This window comes from Mobula birostris, chromosome 25 (genome assembly GCF_030028105.1).
Source record: "Mobula birostris isolate sMobBir1 chromosome 25, sMobBir1.hap1, whole genome shotgun sequence".
Lineage (NCBI taxonomy): Eukaryota > Metazoa > Chordata > Chondrichthyes > Myliobatiformes > Myliobatidae > Mobula > Mobula birostris.
Window position 1 is genome coordinate 47,545,383 of NC_092394.1, and position 16,224 is coordinate 47,561,606.

General features: G+C 37.4%; 1 protein-coding gene across 3 annotated transcripts in view; it reads left to right on the forward strand.

Annotated features, from left to right (window-relative positions):
- taf15 (TAF15 RNA polymerase II, TATA box binding protein (TBP)-associated factor) overlaps positions 1-16,224 on the forward strand; it is a 38,970-nt gene that overhangs the window by 21,456 nt on the left and 1,290 nt on the right. Inside the window, exons 4-12 of one of the 3 annotated variants that reach the window (XM_072243032.1) lie at positions 3,752-3,842; positions 3,924-4,077; positions 6,050-6,177; positions 6,719-6,857; positions 10,245-10,279; positions 11,284-11,316; positions 12,342-12,448; positions 12,537-12,666; positions 16,084-16,170. In XM_072243032.1, the coding sequence (XP_072099133.1) occupies positions 3,752-3,842; positions 3,924-4,077; positions 6,050-6,177; positions 6,719-6,857; positions 10,245-10,279; positions 11,284-11,316; positions 12,342-12,448; positions 12,537-12,666; positions 16,084-16,170 (904 nt within the window). Of the gene's footprint in view, positions 1-3,751; positions 3,843-3,923; positions 4,078-6,049; positions 6,178-6,718; positions 6,858-10,244; positions 10,280-11,283; positions 11,317-12,341; positions 12,449-12,536; positions 12,667-16,083; positions 16,171-16,224 lie in introns of those variants that run through there. The other 2 variants (XM_072243033.1, XM_072243034.1) reach the window with 2 other exon arrangements.

The following is a 16,224-nucleotide window of genomic DNA, read 5'->3' on the forward strand; positions in this document are numbered from 1 at the left end:
CTTATGACTTTTATAGTGTGTTCAGTGGTGGAACACAACTGAAGTCAGTCAAACAGTTGATTTTTCCCTATGTAGCAGTCTCACAGCTTTATTGAAAATATTGCTTTTAACTGAAGTTTTGCATTCTTCAGAAAAATTGGAAAAGATAGATATACTTTATTAATCCCGAGGGAAATTTGGCTTCGTTACAGCCGCACCAAGAATAGAGCGTAAAATATAGCAATACAAAAAACCCCAACAATCAAACACTATGCCAGATGGAAAATAAGTCCAGGACCAGTCTATTGGCTCAGGGTGTCTGACCCTCCACGGGAGGAGCTGCACGTTCGATGGCCACAGGCAGGAACGACCTCCCGTGCCGCCAAGTGTTGTATTATGGTGGAATGTGGCCGAAGTCCAATAGTAAAAAGTTCAATATCCAGTCTGCAAACACTTTCCTTGATCATAATATGCCCCAGATTGCACCATCCGTTGTTAGCCAGAACAATAAGCACTCAATTCCTTTATGCTTAGGTGGTTTGATTTTCATCTACATCACAATAATAGACAAACACAATCTGCCTAAACTAATAGAAGTTGGACTTTTTGGACGGAAAAGCACACTATGCTTGGAGGAAAAGGGCACTGTACACCAATATCAAATACCTCACGCTTGGAATGAGGTTAATGGAAGGAGCGTCATGATTTGGAGCTGCTTTGCCGTCTTGGTCTAGATAATTTGCAGTCATTGAGGGAACAATAAATTCAAATTTGTATCAAGACATTTTATAGCAGAATGTCAGGGTAGCGGTCCATCACCTGAAGCTTATTAGAAGTTGGATCTGAAACACGAGTAAATCAACAACAGAATGGTTTTTTAAAAAAAAAAAAGAAAATTTGTGTTTTGAAATGGCTAAGTCGGAGTCTACACCTTAACCCAATTGAGATGCTGTGGCATGAACTGAAGTCAGGTGTTCATGCAAGGAATCCCAGAAATATTGATGCTGAAAGTTTTATTGAATTGCCTTTATTTCTTATATCCTTCATATGGCTCAGAATGTTGGACAATATCTAGTAACATGAGGAAACAAATTGTAGCAGCAGAAATGTGGTTTTTGAGGAGGATGCAAAGAATATCATGGATAAACGAATATCTAAAGAGGATGTCATGAACAGCAAACACAGAGAAATAATGTGTGAGATCATGAAAAGGCAACGTAACTTCATTGGACATGTGATTAGGAAAGAGGAGTTAGAATGCATGGTAATTATGGGAAAGATTGAAGGGAAGAAAGTAAGGCAAAGACAAATGATGATGGAGACAGCAGCCAGAGAATTGGAAATGAATACCAATGAATTGATCCACTTGACCCGAAACAGGATTGTGTGGGCCATGGCAGTCAAAGCTTAAACTGAGCATGGCATCTGATGATGATAATGATGATCCTTCATATACATGACTAAAAATCTTTACTAAGTCTCTGTCTAAATGTGCAATCTTTAGTAATTTATTATAAATATTATGTACAACAGGACAGTCAATATAACATAGAAATACAATTGTATCAGATCATTAATCAGTCTGATAGCCTATATGGAGGAATAGTCAAAAATTCCTCCTTGCTGTTGTGCAAGTCTGATCAGTAGCTACAGGAAATGTTTGGTGGAGGTTATTACTGCTAAAGGATGTTCTACCATTTATTAAATACAAGGGTTCACCTGCTTTTTCCAGCCTGGATCATGAATGATATGTGTTCAACAATTGCTTGTGTGTTATTAGTCTAGGCGGATTGTGTTTGTCTAATATTGTGACTTGGATGAAAATTGGACCATATTTTATGAGTAATTAATGCATAAAACCAGGTAAGTGCAAAGAGTTCACAAACTTTTTCTTGCAACTGTATAACGCCTTTCTTGACTTTAGTTCCAGAATGCTTTGTAGCTTTTAAGTAATTCTTGAAATTTGGTTGACCTTTAGCTAATTTGTACAGAGCTAGGACTTTTTTTAAAAAAAAAGTGTCACTGCATTTGTTTATTGCCATCCCTTTAGCTTTACTTTTTCTTTTATCCTATCGGAGCATCAGATTTGTAAAACCTCCCCTTGTGTAGAAGAATGACTTGTTTTTATGAGATTTCTTCACAATTTTGCAAATTGTAAATTAAGGTTTTATACCACTGAAACAATCTTCAGTGGAAGTGAGCGCTTGGTGCTTTGTTTTGTCCCATCATTGTCGCACATGAATTCGCCTACTACTTCATCTGTCCTACTCTGGTTCTTAAATTTCCACACTGTGGCCTTAATGTAACATCTTGCACAATTGCATTAAAATTTTATGTAACAATTGTAGACCTGTTTTTCCAAGTATATTGATGTCTTTTAGCACAGTATTCCCCAGTATTGATTATGACCTTCAGTTTTAGTACAGCTGCTGTAGCTATAAAGTTTAATAGCTGAATCTGCACAACAGTTTGATCAAACCTATTTGATCTGAATCTCCTGAGCTTTAACTGGCTATCCGTAGTTTGGGGATGACTATTTGGAAAGTGACTTGTCAGTAAACAGTTTTAATCTAGTTCGAATACTGTTGACAAAACCACCCTGAAAATGTTTTATTTGAATAGTTTGCCATTCACCAGGTTGTTATTTTAAATGGCCTAACTTGTCTGTTTTTGTCATTACAATTAAAGATGGCTTCCTTTATGGCCTAGTCTTGGTACTTAGAGGGGTGAAACTTGACATCTTATTCTTAACATTTTTGTTCACATGGCAAAAAAATTTGAGCTTTAATTTTAAACTTTTGGTTACAAGGTATTTTTCCTGTCCTGGTTATTGAATGCAAAACATCTATGAATTAAGTTAGTTAGATTGATCACTAATTTGGTTGAATTTTCTATCTTTGTTCAACTCTAGTGTTAGAAATTTGTAAGTTAGCAATCTTGCTGTCTGATCATTCCTCTAGATATCACTTGTACTTCAAATGTCTTGCTAGCAACTTCCAACATCTTTATATGGCATTAAATAGCAGTATCTGACAAGCCCATGGGCTGAAATCTTGAATTTGCAGCCATTGTAGACAGTTCAAGGCCAACGCACGCTATTTCAATCATAGCTGGAACAATTGAGACTGAAAGCTCCATGGCAGTAATGAGAATTGCATTTGCTATTTTATATGGAAAGCCCTCATGTGCACCATTTACTTTTCCTGGGGAAGAGGCGTGTTGATAGCAGCTTGCTTGGCAATGCTTTATAGGTTAATGGCATCTACGAATCTAGAATGTTACTCTGGGCTTGCTTTTTTAAAAGAATTGTCAAATAGGACTTTTGTGTATTTTGTTTTAGATATTTCCTCTGTATTTTTAAGAACAGCTATACAGGACCTGGATATAGGATAGGGTAGTTGTACTTTAAATGCTTGTGCTCGAAAATGTTCCATAGTCCTTGCCTTTTTCTCCTTCCTGATTTGAAACATGCAACCATGCTTATTGTAACCTTTAACTTCTGCAAACTAAACTGTGGCTGATGTTTGGAACCTGTTTTGTCTTTGAAAATCTCTGCTAGTGCCTTTGTAGTAGCTGCAGTTGTGCATTGAAGTAGCAGATCTGTTTGGTAAGGAGGAATAAAGATAGATCCACATGCTTATAGTAATATGCAGGTAAGTCTATGACAAAATGGGGAAATGTTTTAGCAGAATACCCATTTGGGAAGGAAGTGTAATTAGGTGGGTATGTGTAAGTCAACAGTTTTGTAACTAATGTGCATCTCTCTGCCAAGGGTTATGGTGGCTATGAGCAGTCTGGTGATGCATCTGGATATGGACAAGGCCAAAGTGGGTATGGTTCAAGTTATGGACAAGCGCAGTCAGGTATATCATGTTTTTGTCTACATTGTAGCTTTTCTTGAAAAGTACAGCTACATTAATATAAATTCTCTTTCTCTGTTGCAGGGTTGAATTCTCAGTCTTCAACATCAGGCTATGGACAGAGTGGGCAAGGCTATGGACAGAGTGGGCAAGGCTATGGAAATGAGCGTTATCGTAATACTTATGGACAACAACAGATGTATGGCAGTTATGGACAGCATTCTGATTCCCCCAGCAGGTAATACCCCAGTAATTTAAGATAATTAAATATTTGAGCCAAAAATAATAATATTCAAGCCTCTAGTTCTGGCTTGAAATATACAAGATCACCATTGTATCGGTCTTTAATTCCTCTGTGCCATGTAATTGAGGATGTTATAAGTGTATTGGAGCATACTGTTACTTCCTATTCCCAAATGTTTCAACTGTCATATTAAATCATGACCTACCTATAACTGGTGTGTGCTAGCCATTCATGCCCTTGTCTCCATGGCGATGGTACCCGACACTTTAGTTCTACTCAGCTATTCAATTAAAACTGCCTGAAACTACCAAGTTGATTCTCTTTTAGATCATCGCATGGTTTCCCTAAAGTGCGTGGCTAATTTATAAATGTGACATATCTTTGTGAGGACAGGATTTCCTTTTTTCCCTTTAGAATTTTCAGCACATTACTGTTTATAAATTACAATATTCTTTACTGCCAGCCCTGTTTTTCTATTTCCAAACTGCATCAAACATACCCTTGAGAAGTATATCCTCCCTCTTTCTCAGGAACTCATATACTGCACATCCAGTGTTTGTGTACCCTGACTAGTTACATATCCAAACGCTTTGGAATTCTTTCTGTGTACATGACAAAATTGTTTATAGAGCATGCCTTGCCAACTTCCTGTACCATTTAATGCCACACTTAGTAAATAACTAATTTATTTTAGCCTAGGCAAATTTATTCTACTTACCCCTGATTGACTTATTGTAACATGGGGTTGAATGAGTCCCGGTCCTCCCAATCCTGACTCCAATTTGAGCAGCTGCAGAACAAGGAATCAAAATGGTAAGTAATTCTTCATCCTGCAACTACTGCATGACTTAAAGTACACTTGAGTTTTGGAAGGCTTTGTGTTGCTATCCAGTACAATCCTGAGTCAATGTGTGCATTTGCTTCATGGTGGCATTTACTCCCAGTGATGTTAGCCGTACTGCACTGAATTATGTTTCCAAATCAGTTATGGTTCATGTTATAAATATTAAAAATCCATTAAACAAGCATTTTGCTACCGACTTTGGACCAGAATTGTTATACAATCATTGCTATGATAGAAAGTCATACTTGGTCCTTTCAAATCTGCTTTGTTTCACTTGTATCTGCATTCTTTGATCTCAAACTTGCATTTTTAGCTTCCTAGGTTGCATTACAACTGCCCAATCTATATCCTTATTTGATACCCAGCTATGTTGCCATTTTGAGTACAGATTCTTGAGAGGACTGCACTGTTACTTCAAACTCAACACTACGCACGTACATTTGTAGAGTATTGGTGTCCTGTTTTCAACAGCTTGATGTGCACTTTTTTTGTGTGCAATTCCTGGCTGTCTAGCTTGGAATAACTTATTAAATTATAAATTGTCTATTTTTCCCATAGAATGTCATGGCCCCTCTCTGAATACTGCTTTACATTTTTCTCCATTTTGCTGTTTACTCACCCTGTGAATCTCATTCTCTTAGCTGCCTGCCCTGTTGGTGTGGTTGCCAAGTTTGGGCTTTCTTTCCCTACCCTTGTACAAAGGCAACAGATGCTGGTAAGCGGAAACAAAATAGTGGAAATATTTGGCTCAGTGTATCTGTGGAGAAGAAAAAATGTAATCATTCTGCTATTCTTTAATTTGAAATACTAAGGTTTTATATCCACTGATGTTGCTTGACCTACTAATTTTTTTTGCTGCTTTTCATTCTTTTTTTCCTTGATAGAAAATAACAGGAAACCTGGAGAATTTGGACGATGGCCTCAAACAGCTGCTTGCTAGGTCCTCCTAAATCATGACTCACTGACCTGAATTCAGAACTTCATAGGTTTCCTTAAGCTTTTGATAGCCAAAAAGTTTGGACACTAGGCATGCTTTCCTCAACAAGGAGATTGTGTCTACCAGACAAATTTGGAGCCTCCATAGTGAAATACTTCCATTTAATCACAACTTCTCTCTTGCAGTTATGGCTCAAAATCGGAAACAGAGTATAGTTCCCAGTCAAGCCAATCAAGTTACAATAAATCAAGTTACAGCCAGTCGACCTCCTACCATTCACCACATGAAGGTTATGGCCAGCAGAGACCAGGAGGTAAGTGAGGTTTCTATGGAAAGATGGCTCCACCTGCCATGACAAAATTAGATATGGCAAGTGGTGGGGAATGAGATGCCCTATAATATCTCCCAGTTTATTCTTGGCTGTGTGGATAATGGCAATGTATCACACTGGAAGAAAAATACATTTGGATGATGTCTAACTGTTTTCTGGTTTAATATTTGGTGGAGTTTCTTGGTCAACTGATTATGTAGTGGAGGGCTGGGGTCTAAGATGTTGCATGCTCTAAGATGTTCTCTTGGTTGTGGGTTGTGCTGTCACTCATTTAACTTACCTGCTGAATCACTAAGAAACTTTGGAGTATGTTGCATGAAGAATGAAGCAGCGAGTTTAATGCCTTTAACTTGCAGTATCCATGGAGACACTTTTCTGCTATAGCCCTGTATTGTTGAGAATTGACTGACTATTCTGTAAAATGTAACTATTAGTCTGAAAAGTAGCATGTTTATTTATGTAAGAAGTGGCAATTGTTATAACTTTTCTTTGTCATTGCCCATCTCTGCCTCACCACCTTAAGATGACTATGAACAGGATAGACCTGGGAGGAGTAAATTTGGAGATGACAACAGAAACTTTGGCAGGCAACAAGGTAGAGGTCGTGGAGGATACAACAATAGTGGATATGAAAATGACAGAGGGGAACGTGGTAGAATGGGGTAGGTGTTTCTTTGACCTGAAATCATAATCTGTTTGTCACTTGTCCTGACATACTTTTGAGATTCATCTATATGCATCTTATTAGTTATCTTTACCTCATTTTTTAAATAAGCTTTATCAAGTTAAGATCAATATTTTCTGTTAAACTTGGTCTGGAACACTTAATTAACTCTGCATACTGTGCAGAGAAATGCAGTGAAGAGTCATGGTTTAACATTTAACTAAATTATTCACTTGTACTTAGTGTTGTTTCAGTCAGACTGATTTCTATTTAATTAGCTTTTAATACCAATAATGTGACTGAGCAGTTGTCTAAAGCTTTTGACTGCACTTGTCTGTTTTGTATTCTCTGACCAGTGTGCTCGTTACTGGTTGGTTACCAGTAATCTTATGATCAAACTTCAATAAATGGAAAATATTGAAACATGAAGCTATAATAAAAGTCCTTCACATTTTGTTTATCCCTTAACTTATCCTGTCTCTTGCCAGCCTGGGTGCCATGGTAGTGTAGTGGTTAGCAGAAAGCTATTACAACTTGGAGAGTCAGAGTTTAATTCTGGCTCCGTTTGTAGGGAGATTGTACGTTTTCTCTGTGACCGCGTAGGTTTCCTCTGCTGTGGTTTCTTCCACAATCCAAAGACCTGCTGGTTGGTAGGTTAATGGTCATTGTAAATGGTCTGTGATTTGGCTAGTGTTAAATGAGTGGCACAGCTCACTGGACTGCAAGGGCCTGTTCCCACGCCGTATCTATAAATAAATTTCTATATGTAAAAGGTTTCTAACTGTAGGTTTTTTTGCCCTTTGGAGATGATCCCTTAATTATGGCTTTTTCCTGTCAAGAAATGCCATATCTATTACAACTTGACCTGTAACATTTGGAAAAATGCTCGATTTGCACTTCATAAATGGTGTTAACGTCAACACTTCAGTAACATTTAGTATTGTATAATTTGGCTGCCTATTTAAAGACTGAATCTAGTGTGCCTTTGTCCTGCAATCCTGATTTTTGTACCATTTATATTGGCAGCTGCAACAAAACTCGTATTTCCAAAACAATTCTTGTATTAGAACTAAAATTTTAGGTTTGCTTTGACTTGGTAACAAGGAAAATTCTGGTGTATAATCCAGAGTGATGTACTTTCGGTGAAAATTTCGACTGGTGGTGGCTGGCAATGCTTAAGTATATTTTGATACTGTCAGATGTCATTGATCAGTTTAAAGTGTTGGTTACAGTTTGGATTGATTTAATTTCACAACTATGACCACAATGACTTTTGCATATCGTGCTTTGGGATTAAAGATTGTTCCTGCACTTTGGCTATGGGGAAATTATTCAGCTTTGAATTCAAGGGTGTGTGTTCACAAATGCATCCTTTGTCCCCCACTTAACATTTGACTCTGGCTGAACTGCATTTTGAATGTTTGTGTTTCCAGATGAGTATCCTTTACTAAAACATGATTGCTGAATAGTAATAATTTTCCTTATTTTGTCATATTTTTCTAAATTTGTGTTAATTGGGTATGTGGCATTAGTCAGCTGCATTTTTTAATCAGTCATCACTCTGATTTCTCAGAGGAAAGGGAGCCTTCACATCAGATAACTATTTTTGAAACTAAGCTCTTCAATGGTAGCAAATGTGAAAGTAATGGTATAAACTATTGCTATTTTAAGATTGCAGTGTAGTTTTACAAGTTCTGATACTTAGATTGAACAAGGATAAGGGGTAAAACTATTGTTTGCAGTGCTCTATTTACAAACACTTAAAAGTAATGAGTCAGTTTGAGTATGCAAGCAGTTCAGTGTGGGTATGTTCTGATGCTATTATGCACTGAGTTTTGAAGCCAAGTTTTTTTTTATCCAAGAGATGCAAATTGTCTCTATTTGCATAAGGGGCAATCAAGTTATTTAATGTGATCTATATAGTATGATATTTTTCCATTTTCTTTCCCCTAAAGACTACAACAACTGGGCAAGTAAGGCAGCACCCATAGAGTGAATGCCACTGCTCTGATGAAGGGGCATTGACCTGAGGCATTGAAATTCTCTCCATGTTGCCTGACCAATTGAGTTCTTCAATCTTTTCCTTTTTTTATTTGAAATCCATGGTGTCCTTCAAGTAGATGTCCTTGCTGATTTAACTTCATAGCTAAATGTTAGGCCCGTACCCCATTTTATCTCTTAATGGTCTAAAAATGATAATTGCATTATTTTGTTTTGCTAACTGAATCAGCTGATAATTGGTTCAAGCGATATTTTGTCATGATGCTTTTGTTAATTGGAAGGGCTTCATTGGTATAACTAGGCTTGTGAGAATGGATGCTGTAATACTTGCTGACAGGTTGAGGATGATAGATGTAGTATTTTCATGCTTTTTTATATAAACAAGGCACCATTCTTTTGTCTGAACCAAAGGCTGAAGCTTTTAAGGGGAGGGAAAGGCTGAATTTTTTTTTGATTGAATAATGATGCTTGTCAGTTTTGGCTTCTAGTTACCTTTTATCCATAGCCTCATTTGATTTTAGGAGTATTCTTGTAGAATGTTATATGGAAGAATGTTTTAAATTTGCTTCAGGTTGTTGATCTGAACCATTTGTGATCAGGGACAGTTGATGTTATCTGACAAAAGTCACAGCATTTCTAGCATAGGCATAATGTGCTAGCAAATTAGATTGTTGAATCTCATGAAGTACCACTTATCTAAGTAAGATGAGATGTTAATTTTGATGGAGTTATTTAGTTTGAAGTTTGGGTCAAAGCTGTACTTAAAAGATATTGGTTTTGCTACTTGATTGGTTTCCTTACAATTTATTATATAAAGTACTATTTACCATACATGACTACCTTTTGTGTACCTGTGATTATATACATTTCAAGTAAGGTTATTAAAATTGTTAACTTGCTCTGCATTTTGTGTGTCACAGGTTTCAGAGTGAATGACCTAATACACTTCTCGACCTTTTAAATGGAGTTTGTGCATTACACACATCTTTGTGATTACTGAAGCTGCAAAAGCATTGCAGTAAAGCAATTTTAGTAGCTTTGGATTTAAAGAAAAATTTAAAAAAATAAATAAATTGGCTCATAGACATTTACTTTAACTCGGGAACTTTCACCTAAAAGCTAAGTGGCAGGTACACTTGACTAGCTCTTCAAACCATTAAAGGATTGTACTTGAGAACTAAGACATGAAATTGACTCAAATCTTTTACCAAAGGTTTTTGTAAACACTTTATGGTGGAAGATTTTTGAATAACTGAGTTGTGCATTCAATAATGAACCTGGATATGTCATTATTGGTCAATACTTAGAATCAAGATAAAGCCTTTTTTCTCAACTTGTAACTGGCATGAGGAAAGCATCATTTCTTCAATTTTTTCCTCTGCAGCGGTGGTGACCGTGGTGGCTTCAATAATTTTGGTGGTAAGTGGAGAGTATTGGAACTATTTCAGTGAATTTCTGACATTTGTGCCATTAAGCCACCATTTCCACATCTTGCAGTATTGGAGCATTTAGCATTATTTTCTGAGTGTATACAACCTGGAAACTTCGAGTTGGTAAGGTGCTCAGAGGTGCAGTTTGTCAAGGGTGGAGGGTAGAAATGATCCTCTTGAGATTTGTTTTTTCAAGTACAATGTTCCTATTGGTGTTCTAGAGACCTATTACTTAATTTGTATTTAGATTATTGCTTTTACCCAAAAGCACTGTGCTATTAAGCTATTTTGAAAATTGCCAATTATGATCTCTAGAAAAGTTGTGTTTGGGCAGATTAAAATAACACGCTTGAGGAATCCCTTTTATCATTTTTTCTTGGACTTGTGGGTCTTAACTGAAATGACTTGGGTTTTACTGCTATTTGGTGTGTGCAGAGGATACTTGTGCAAACTGAGGCACTGACAACTGAGCTGGCTGAGTGACATTATCCAAACTAGTGTTATCCATTTTCCTTAACAGGCTTTTCTGTAAGAATTAATGTGCAACACATCACCTGCAGCGTGACCAGTGTCAGAGACAGGAATGGGAAAATAATTTCCATTATATAAAAAAAATTTTCATAAGTTGTGTTCTGAGAATACATGTTTAAAACTGAACCTATGCCTAGAGTAAATTCAACCTAGAATTAATAGTACCATTGGATGATGCACTGTTTGGCACTTTGATCAATGTTTGAAAATGTTTTTCTGTAAATTGTTGAATGGGCAAATCATGTTTGCATGTAAACTGTGTAACCTACTTGTGTTAGGTTATAAATTGTTTGGTTTTAACACCTCTGCAAAATGATGCATTCAATGGCCTTCATGTGACCAAGCATGCAGATCAATTCTGGGCTGAAAGGTAGAAAGAGGGAGCAAATTCAGTGGTGGTTTAAGTGTACACTTAATTCTTAAAAAGTTGTTTCAAAACTTCTGTACTCCGTTATTCTACAGGCTCAAGAGATCATGGACAAGGTCCTAATCCTGGTATGCAGACTTCAATATTCTACAAATTGGTGATATTTCTACTAATGTTGCTGTAAGAAGTGAAGCAAACGACCAATATTTTATCAGTTGGACGTGTAGGATTTTAATCTAAGCCAGGTCATCTTGGGGGTGGGGTGGGGTTTATTCACATGATTTAAAATTAATTTCCCAAAACTCTGCTCTCATCAGATTAATAAAATGCCTTCATAAATATTGTGGGTTATTAAATTGATGCGAGTTATATAGTTCCTGCTCTAGTTGAGTGGTCTGCAACAAGGCAATATTATACTTGCCTTCAGAAAATAGGCTACATGGTACACAAATGTCTAATCAGCCAATCACTTGGCAGCAACTCATTGCATAAAAGCATACAGACATGTTCAAGAGGTTCAGTTGTGCAGATCAAACATCAGAATGAGGAAGAAATATGATCTAAATTACTTTGCCATGTAATGATTGTTGGTGCCACAAGGAGTGGTTGGTGTATCTTAAACTGCTGATTTGGGATTTTCATGTGATTTTTTTTTTGTGTGTGTGGAACAGTCTGAGTTTACAGAGAATGGTGTGATTTATTTAAAAAAAAAAAAAAAAAAATCCATTGAGCAGTTTTGTGGGCAAAAATGCCTTCTTAATAAGAGGGGTCAGAGGAGAATGGCCAGACTGGTTCAAACTGACAGGAGTGTGATAGTAATTCAAATAACCACACATCACAACAGTGGTGTGCAGAAGAGTATTTCTGAACTCGCAACAGTTAAACCTTGAAGTGGATGGACTACAGTGGATGACTCAGTGGTTACTGAGTGTAAGTTTGTTCTGAAAGTTGGCATAGATCTGAGTCAATATGCTCCTGCTAGCCTGAGTATTGCTCAGTTGCAGTTAGTTCTGGCTTCATTTGCAGAATGGATGTGGGCTCCAACAGAAATGGTTGTTTTGAGTTTGTTTATAATCTTTTAATCTGATCAATAATCTTCATCTTGTAAACTAGTACCTGCAATGACCAGCAAAACATGTCTTTTTGTTCACAGCCTCTGATGATAACTCTGATAACAACACCATTTTTGTCCAGGGCTTGGGCGATAACGTGACAACTGAACAAGTTGCTGAGTTCTTTAAACAAATTGGTGTGATTAAGGTTTGTATGTAATGCTTGCTTTTTGCCTGCATTTTCTCAGGAATTTGTGCATTAATAATCACCCATCTTACTGGTCTATATTTTGCAGACTAATAAGAAAACTGGAAGTGCCATGATCAACCTCTATACCGATAAGGTGACAGGCAAACTGAAAGGTGAAGCAACAGTGTCTTTTGATGACCCACCATCAGCAAAAGCAGCAATTGATTGGTTTGATGGTAAGATTTTTAAAATATAAAATGAGGGGAGAATTCTCTTGCTGGCAGACACATTCTCCAGTTAGCCATAGTGCCCACTCATTCTTGTACCAAGCTCCTGTATTCAGTTTTTGAGGACCCAGCTACAGCACAGGTCGTCTAACATCAACAATGTCTTTGGCATACAAAAGCTTTCAAAACCAAGCACATTTACAGTGCCCTGTAAAAGTATTCAGCCCCCACGACTATTTTCGCATTTAACTTGTCTTGTTTTCTAAATTTAAAATATATTGAAGTAGGATTTTTTGAGCTAATCTGCAAAACATTGTGCATCATGTCAAATCAGAAGAAAAAAAATCCAAAACCTATCAACAATTTACTGAAGATTAAAAAAGAAAATTGAGGCTTTAAAAAAAAGTGTTCATCCCCTTTATAATTATTATGCTAATTTTACTGGGGTGCAATACTATATATTACCTTACCAGCTCAATTTATTGATGTAGAGAATTGGAGGATCACCTGATTAAATAATCCCTCCCTCTGTTAGATTTTCAACAGACCAAAGCAAAATAGAGACAAAAAGGCATCCAAGACAAGTCAGGGAAATGATAATGGAGAAGCACAAATCTGGGAATGGTACGAGACCATCTCAAACTCACTGAATGTACCTCAGAGTTCAGTGCAGTCCACTGTGGAAAAAGTTGAAAAATATGAAACCACAGCCATACTGTGGTCTAGGTCAGGCGTCCCCTCTAAACTTAGTCACCAGAGAAGAATGACACTTGTAAGAGAGGCTATTGTGCTGCTGCCATTCACTCTGAATGAGCTGCAGAAGTCAGGGGCTGCAACTGGATATGAAGTTCATGGCTCCACAATCAAGAAAGAAGCCATGGCTAAAAATAAAAAAAAAAATCCTTGCCCGTAAAGACTTTGCAAAGCATTACTTAGATGCTGTAAAAATGTGGAAGAAGGTCTTGTGGTTGGATGAGACTGAAGTGTAACCTTTTGGTCTCAACACTAAGCTGTAAATGTGGTGTAAATTTAATACTAAGCATTAGCCAGGCAACATAATCTTTACTGTAAACTTCGGAGGTAGCATCATTCTATGGAGATGCTTTTCAGCAGTAGTGACTGGAAATATGATCAGGATTGATGGGAAGATGATTGCTGCTAAACACACCCTGGTTTTAAAAAAAAAATAAATCTAGCCTTTAGCAGAAAGCTTAATCTGGGGAGAAAGTTCGTCTTTCGGCAGGACAATGACCCGTAACACTGCTAGAGCAACGAAGAAAATTGAGTGGCCCAGTCAGAGTCCTGACCTTAACCCAATCAAACATCTCTGGCAAGAGCTCAAGATTACTGTCCACTGCTGCTCCCCAACTCACCTGGTACAGCTTGAGCAATTTTGTAAGGAGGAATGGGCAAATCTTGCTCCATCAGGTGGTGCAAAGCTAATAGAGATTTGTCCAGGAAGAATACTGGCTGTGAGAGGTGGTTCAACTAAATACTGAGCAAAGGAGGATGAATGCTTTTGATCTGCTGACATTTCAGTTTTTAGTTTTTACAATTTTCTCTGTTTTTTGGACTCTACTGTGGAAAAAGGAGCAAGTGATTCACAAATAAAGAAAAAATCTCAGTTAAATTGATCAAAACCACTGGCTACAATACTTACATGAACAAAGGGTTGGGGGCTCAATATTTTTTCAAGGCATTGTTATTTTTTAAAAATGCATTACTTGTGGAGCATGAATGCATATGTCCATTCTGTTCCTACTGTAAAAATTGGGGCAGCTGGGCTTGTGAGGGGTTAATCTGAAGCAGTTTCAACAGTCATATTTCCAGTTTAATTCGGATTCAAAGTAAAACAGTTACTTGAAGAGCAGATGTAGTTGACAGGAAGACCTGACATGCTGTCCTCAGAGTTTGTGTTAACTTGGTTAAATCTAGCAGTTCTAATCCGATTTTTAAGCTTCATTCAGGTGGGTAATCAAGAACATCTGACTGACAGTGATAAAAATGTGTTGGTTGTCTGTCATAGTGGCAAGGTGTGAAATTTAGCAAATTTGCTTATGAAGGCAAGTGGTAGAAGTAATTTTTTTTATATTGGGTAAGGGAGCATTGATGTGGAGAACTGAAGCTTGAGCTGCTCTTCAATATCAGCTGGATGTAGAACAGCTATTTTAACCACTAAAGATAGCAATTCTAGTATTGTAGTAATTTCTCAACATTGTAGTGAGTGCAATACTGCGTGGAAGTTTGAATTCATAAAGTTCTTAATGATTCAATTCTTCACCTAGCTAATACAGAGCTAAAGGAGGCACTGCACAATCAAATATTTTATTTATTATCAGAGAATGTATACAGTATACAACTTGATGCTTATCTTCGCAGACATCCATGAAAAACAGAAGAACCCAAAAGAATGAATGACAGAAAAACATTAGAACCCTAATGCCCTCTCTCTCCTCCCCTGTGCAAGCAACAGCAAGCATCAACCTTCCCCCACCCCATGCCCATTTCAGCAAAAAAAAACCTCAACAGCCACAAAGCACCCAAAGAGAGACATGAACTGCAGTTCATGGTTTGTTTTCCTGACAGTTCGACATGCCACAGGTGCTCTCTTACTAATGAGGGGCAGAGGGATGTCACCCATTTTCACAGTGAAAGGGGAGACTGACCGCTGCTGTTATGGTGTTATAATCTGCCATGTAGCTTTTTATTCTGGGATTCCTGATTTAAGAATCTGCTGCAGACTCTTCTCTCTATATGTGTGTAGTTTGCGCCCCTGCCCCAGAAACGGTTGTCTGCAGGGCTGTACCCCGAAGGCGCCACCTTCCAAGACGTGTCTGGAGAATGTTGAAAAACGGTCATCCAATGAGCTTCAGGAACGGGAATTCATCTACTGTTAATTTTTCTATTTTTTTTTAAAAGCGGGTTGAGTGCCACTTGCAAATCAGGATCTCACTAGAACCCCAACCACCTTGAAAAGGAAAAAGAGCATTAAAGAAGAATTTAAGGTGTTTCTGCAGATGAGCTTGAAGAGGCAACCAATTGGTGCCATCATAACTCCACCTAGTGACAACCATTATAGCTTCTAAGCCTTCACAAGAAACACTTATCTACTTGAGGTCTAGAGCAGTAATGAGTAATGATCAGTAATGGTCATATTGTAGGAATTTGCAAGCGACTTTTTAAAATCAGTTTCTATTCAGTAAATTAGAGATTATTCCATTATGTGGTTCCGAAATGATAGCATTTCTACTAATGATAGTGATCTGTTCCATTCCTGCATATATGAATTACATCAACTACATAGTTATAGTATTGTAAATAGTGTACATTGCTCAGTGAGGCACAAGTTTCTCTGGAACAAGTAATTTGAATGTGGGTTTTACTTTTTTTCATGGTTCTGCTAAACTCGTGTTGCAAATTTTTCAGGAAAGGACTTCCATGGAAACATAATAAAAGTTTCATTCGCAACAAGGCGATCAGAGTTCGTGCGAGGTGGCAAAGGTGGCCGTGGAGGTATTTCTATTTGGCAAAACTGCTTTTACGAATGTTGGATAAATTTGCATATGA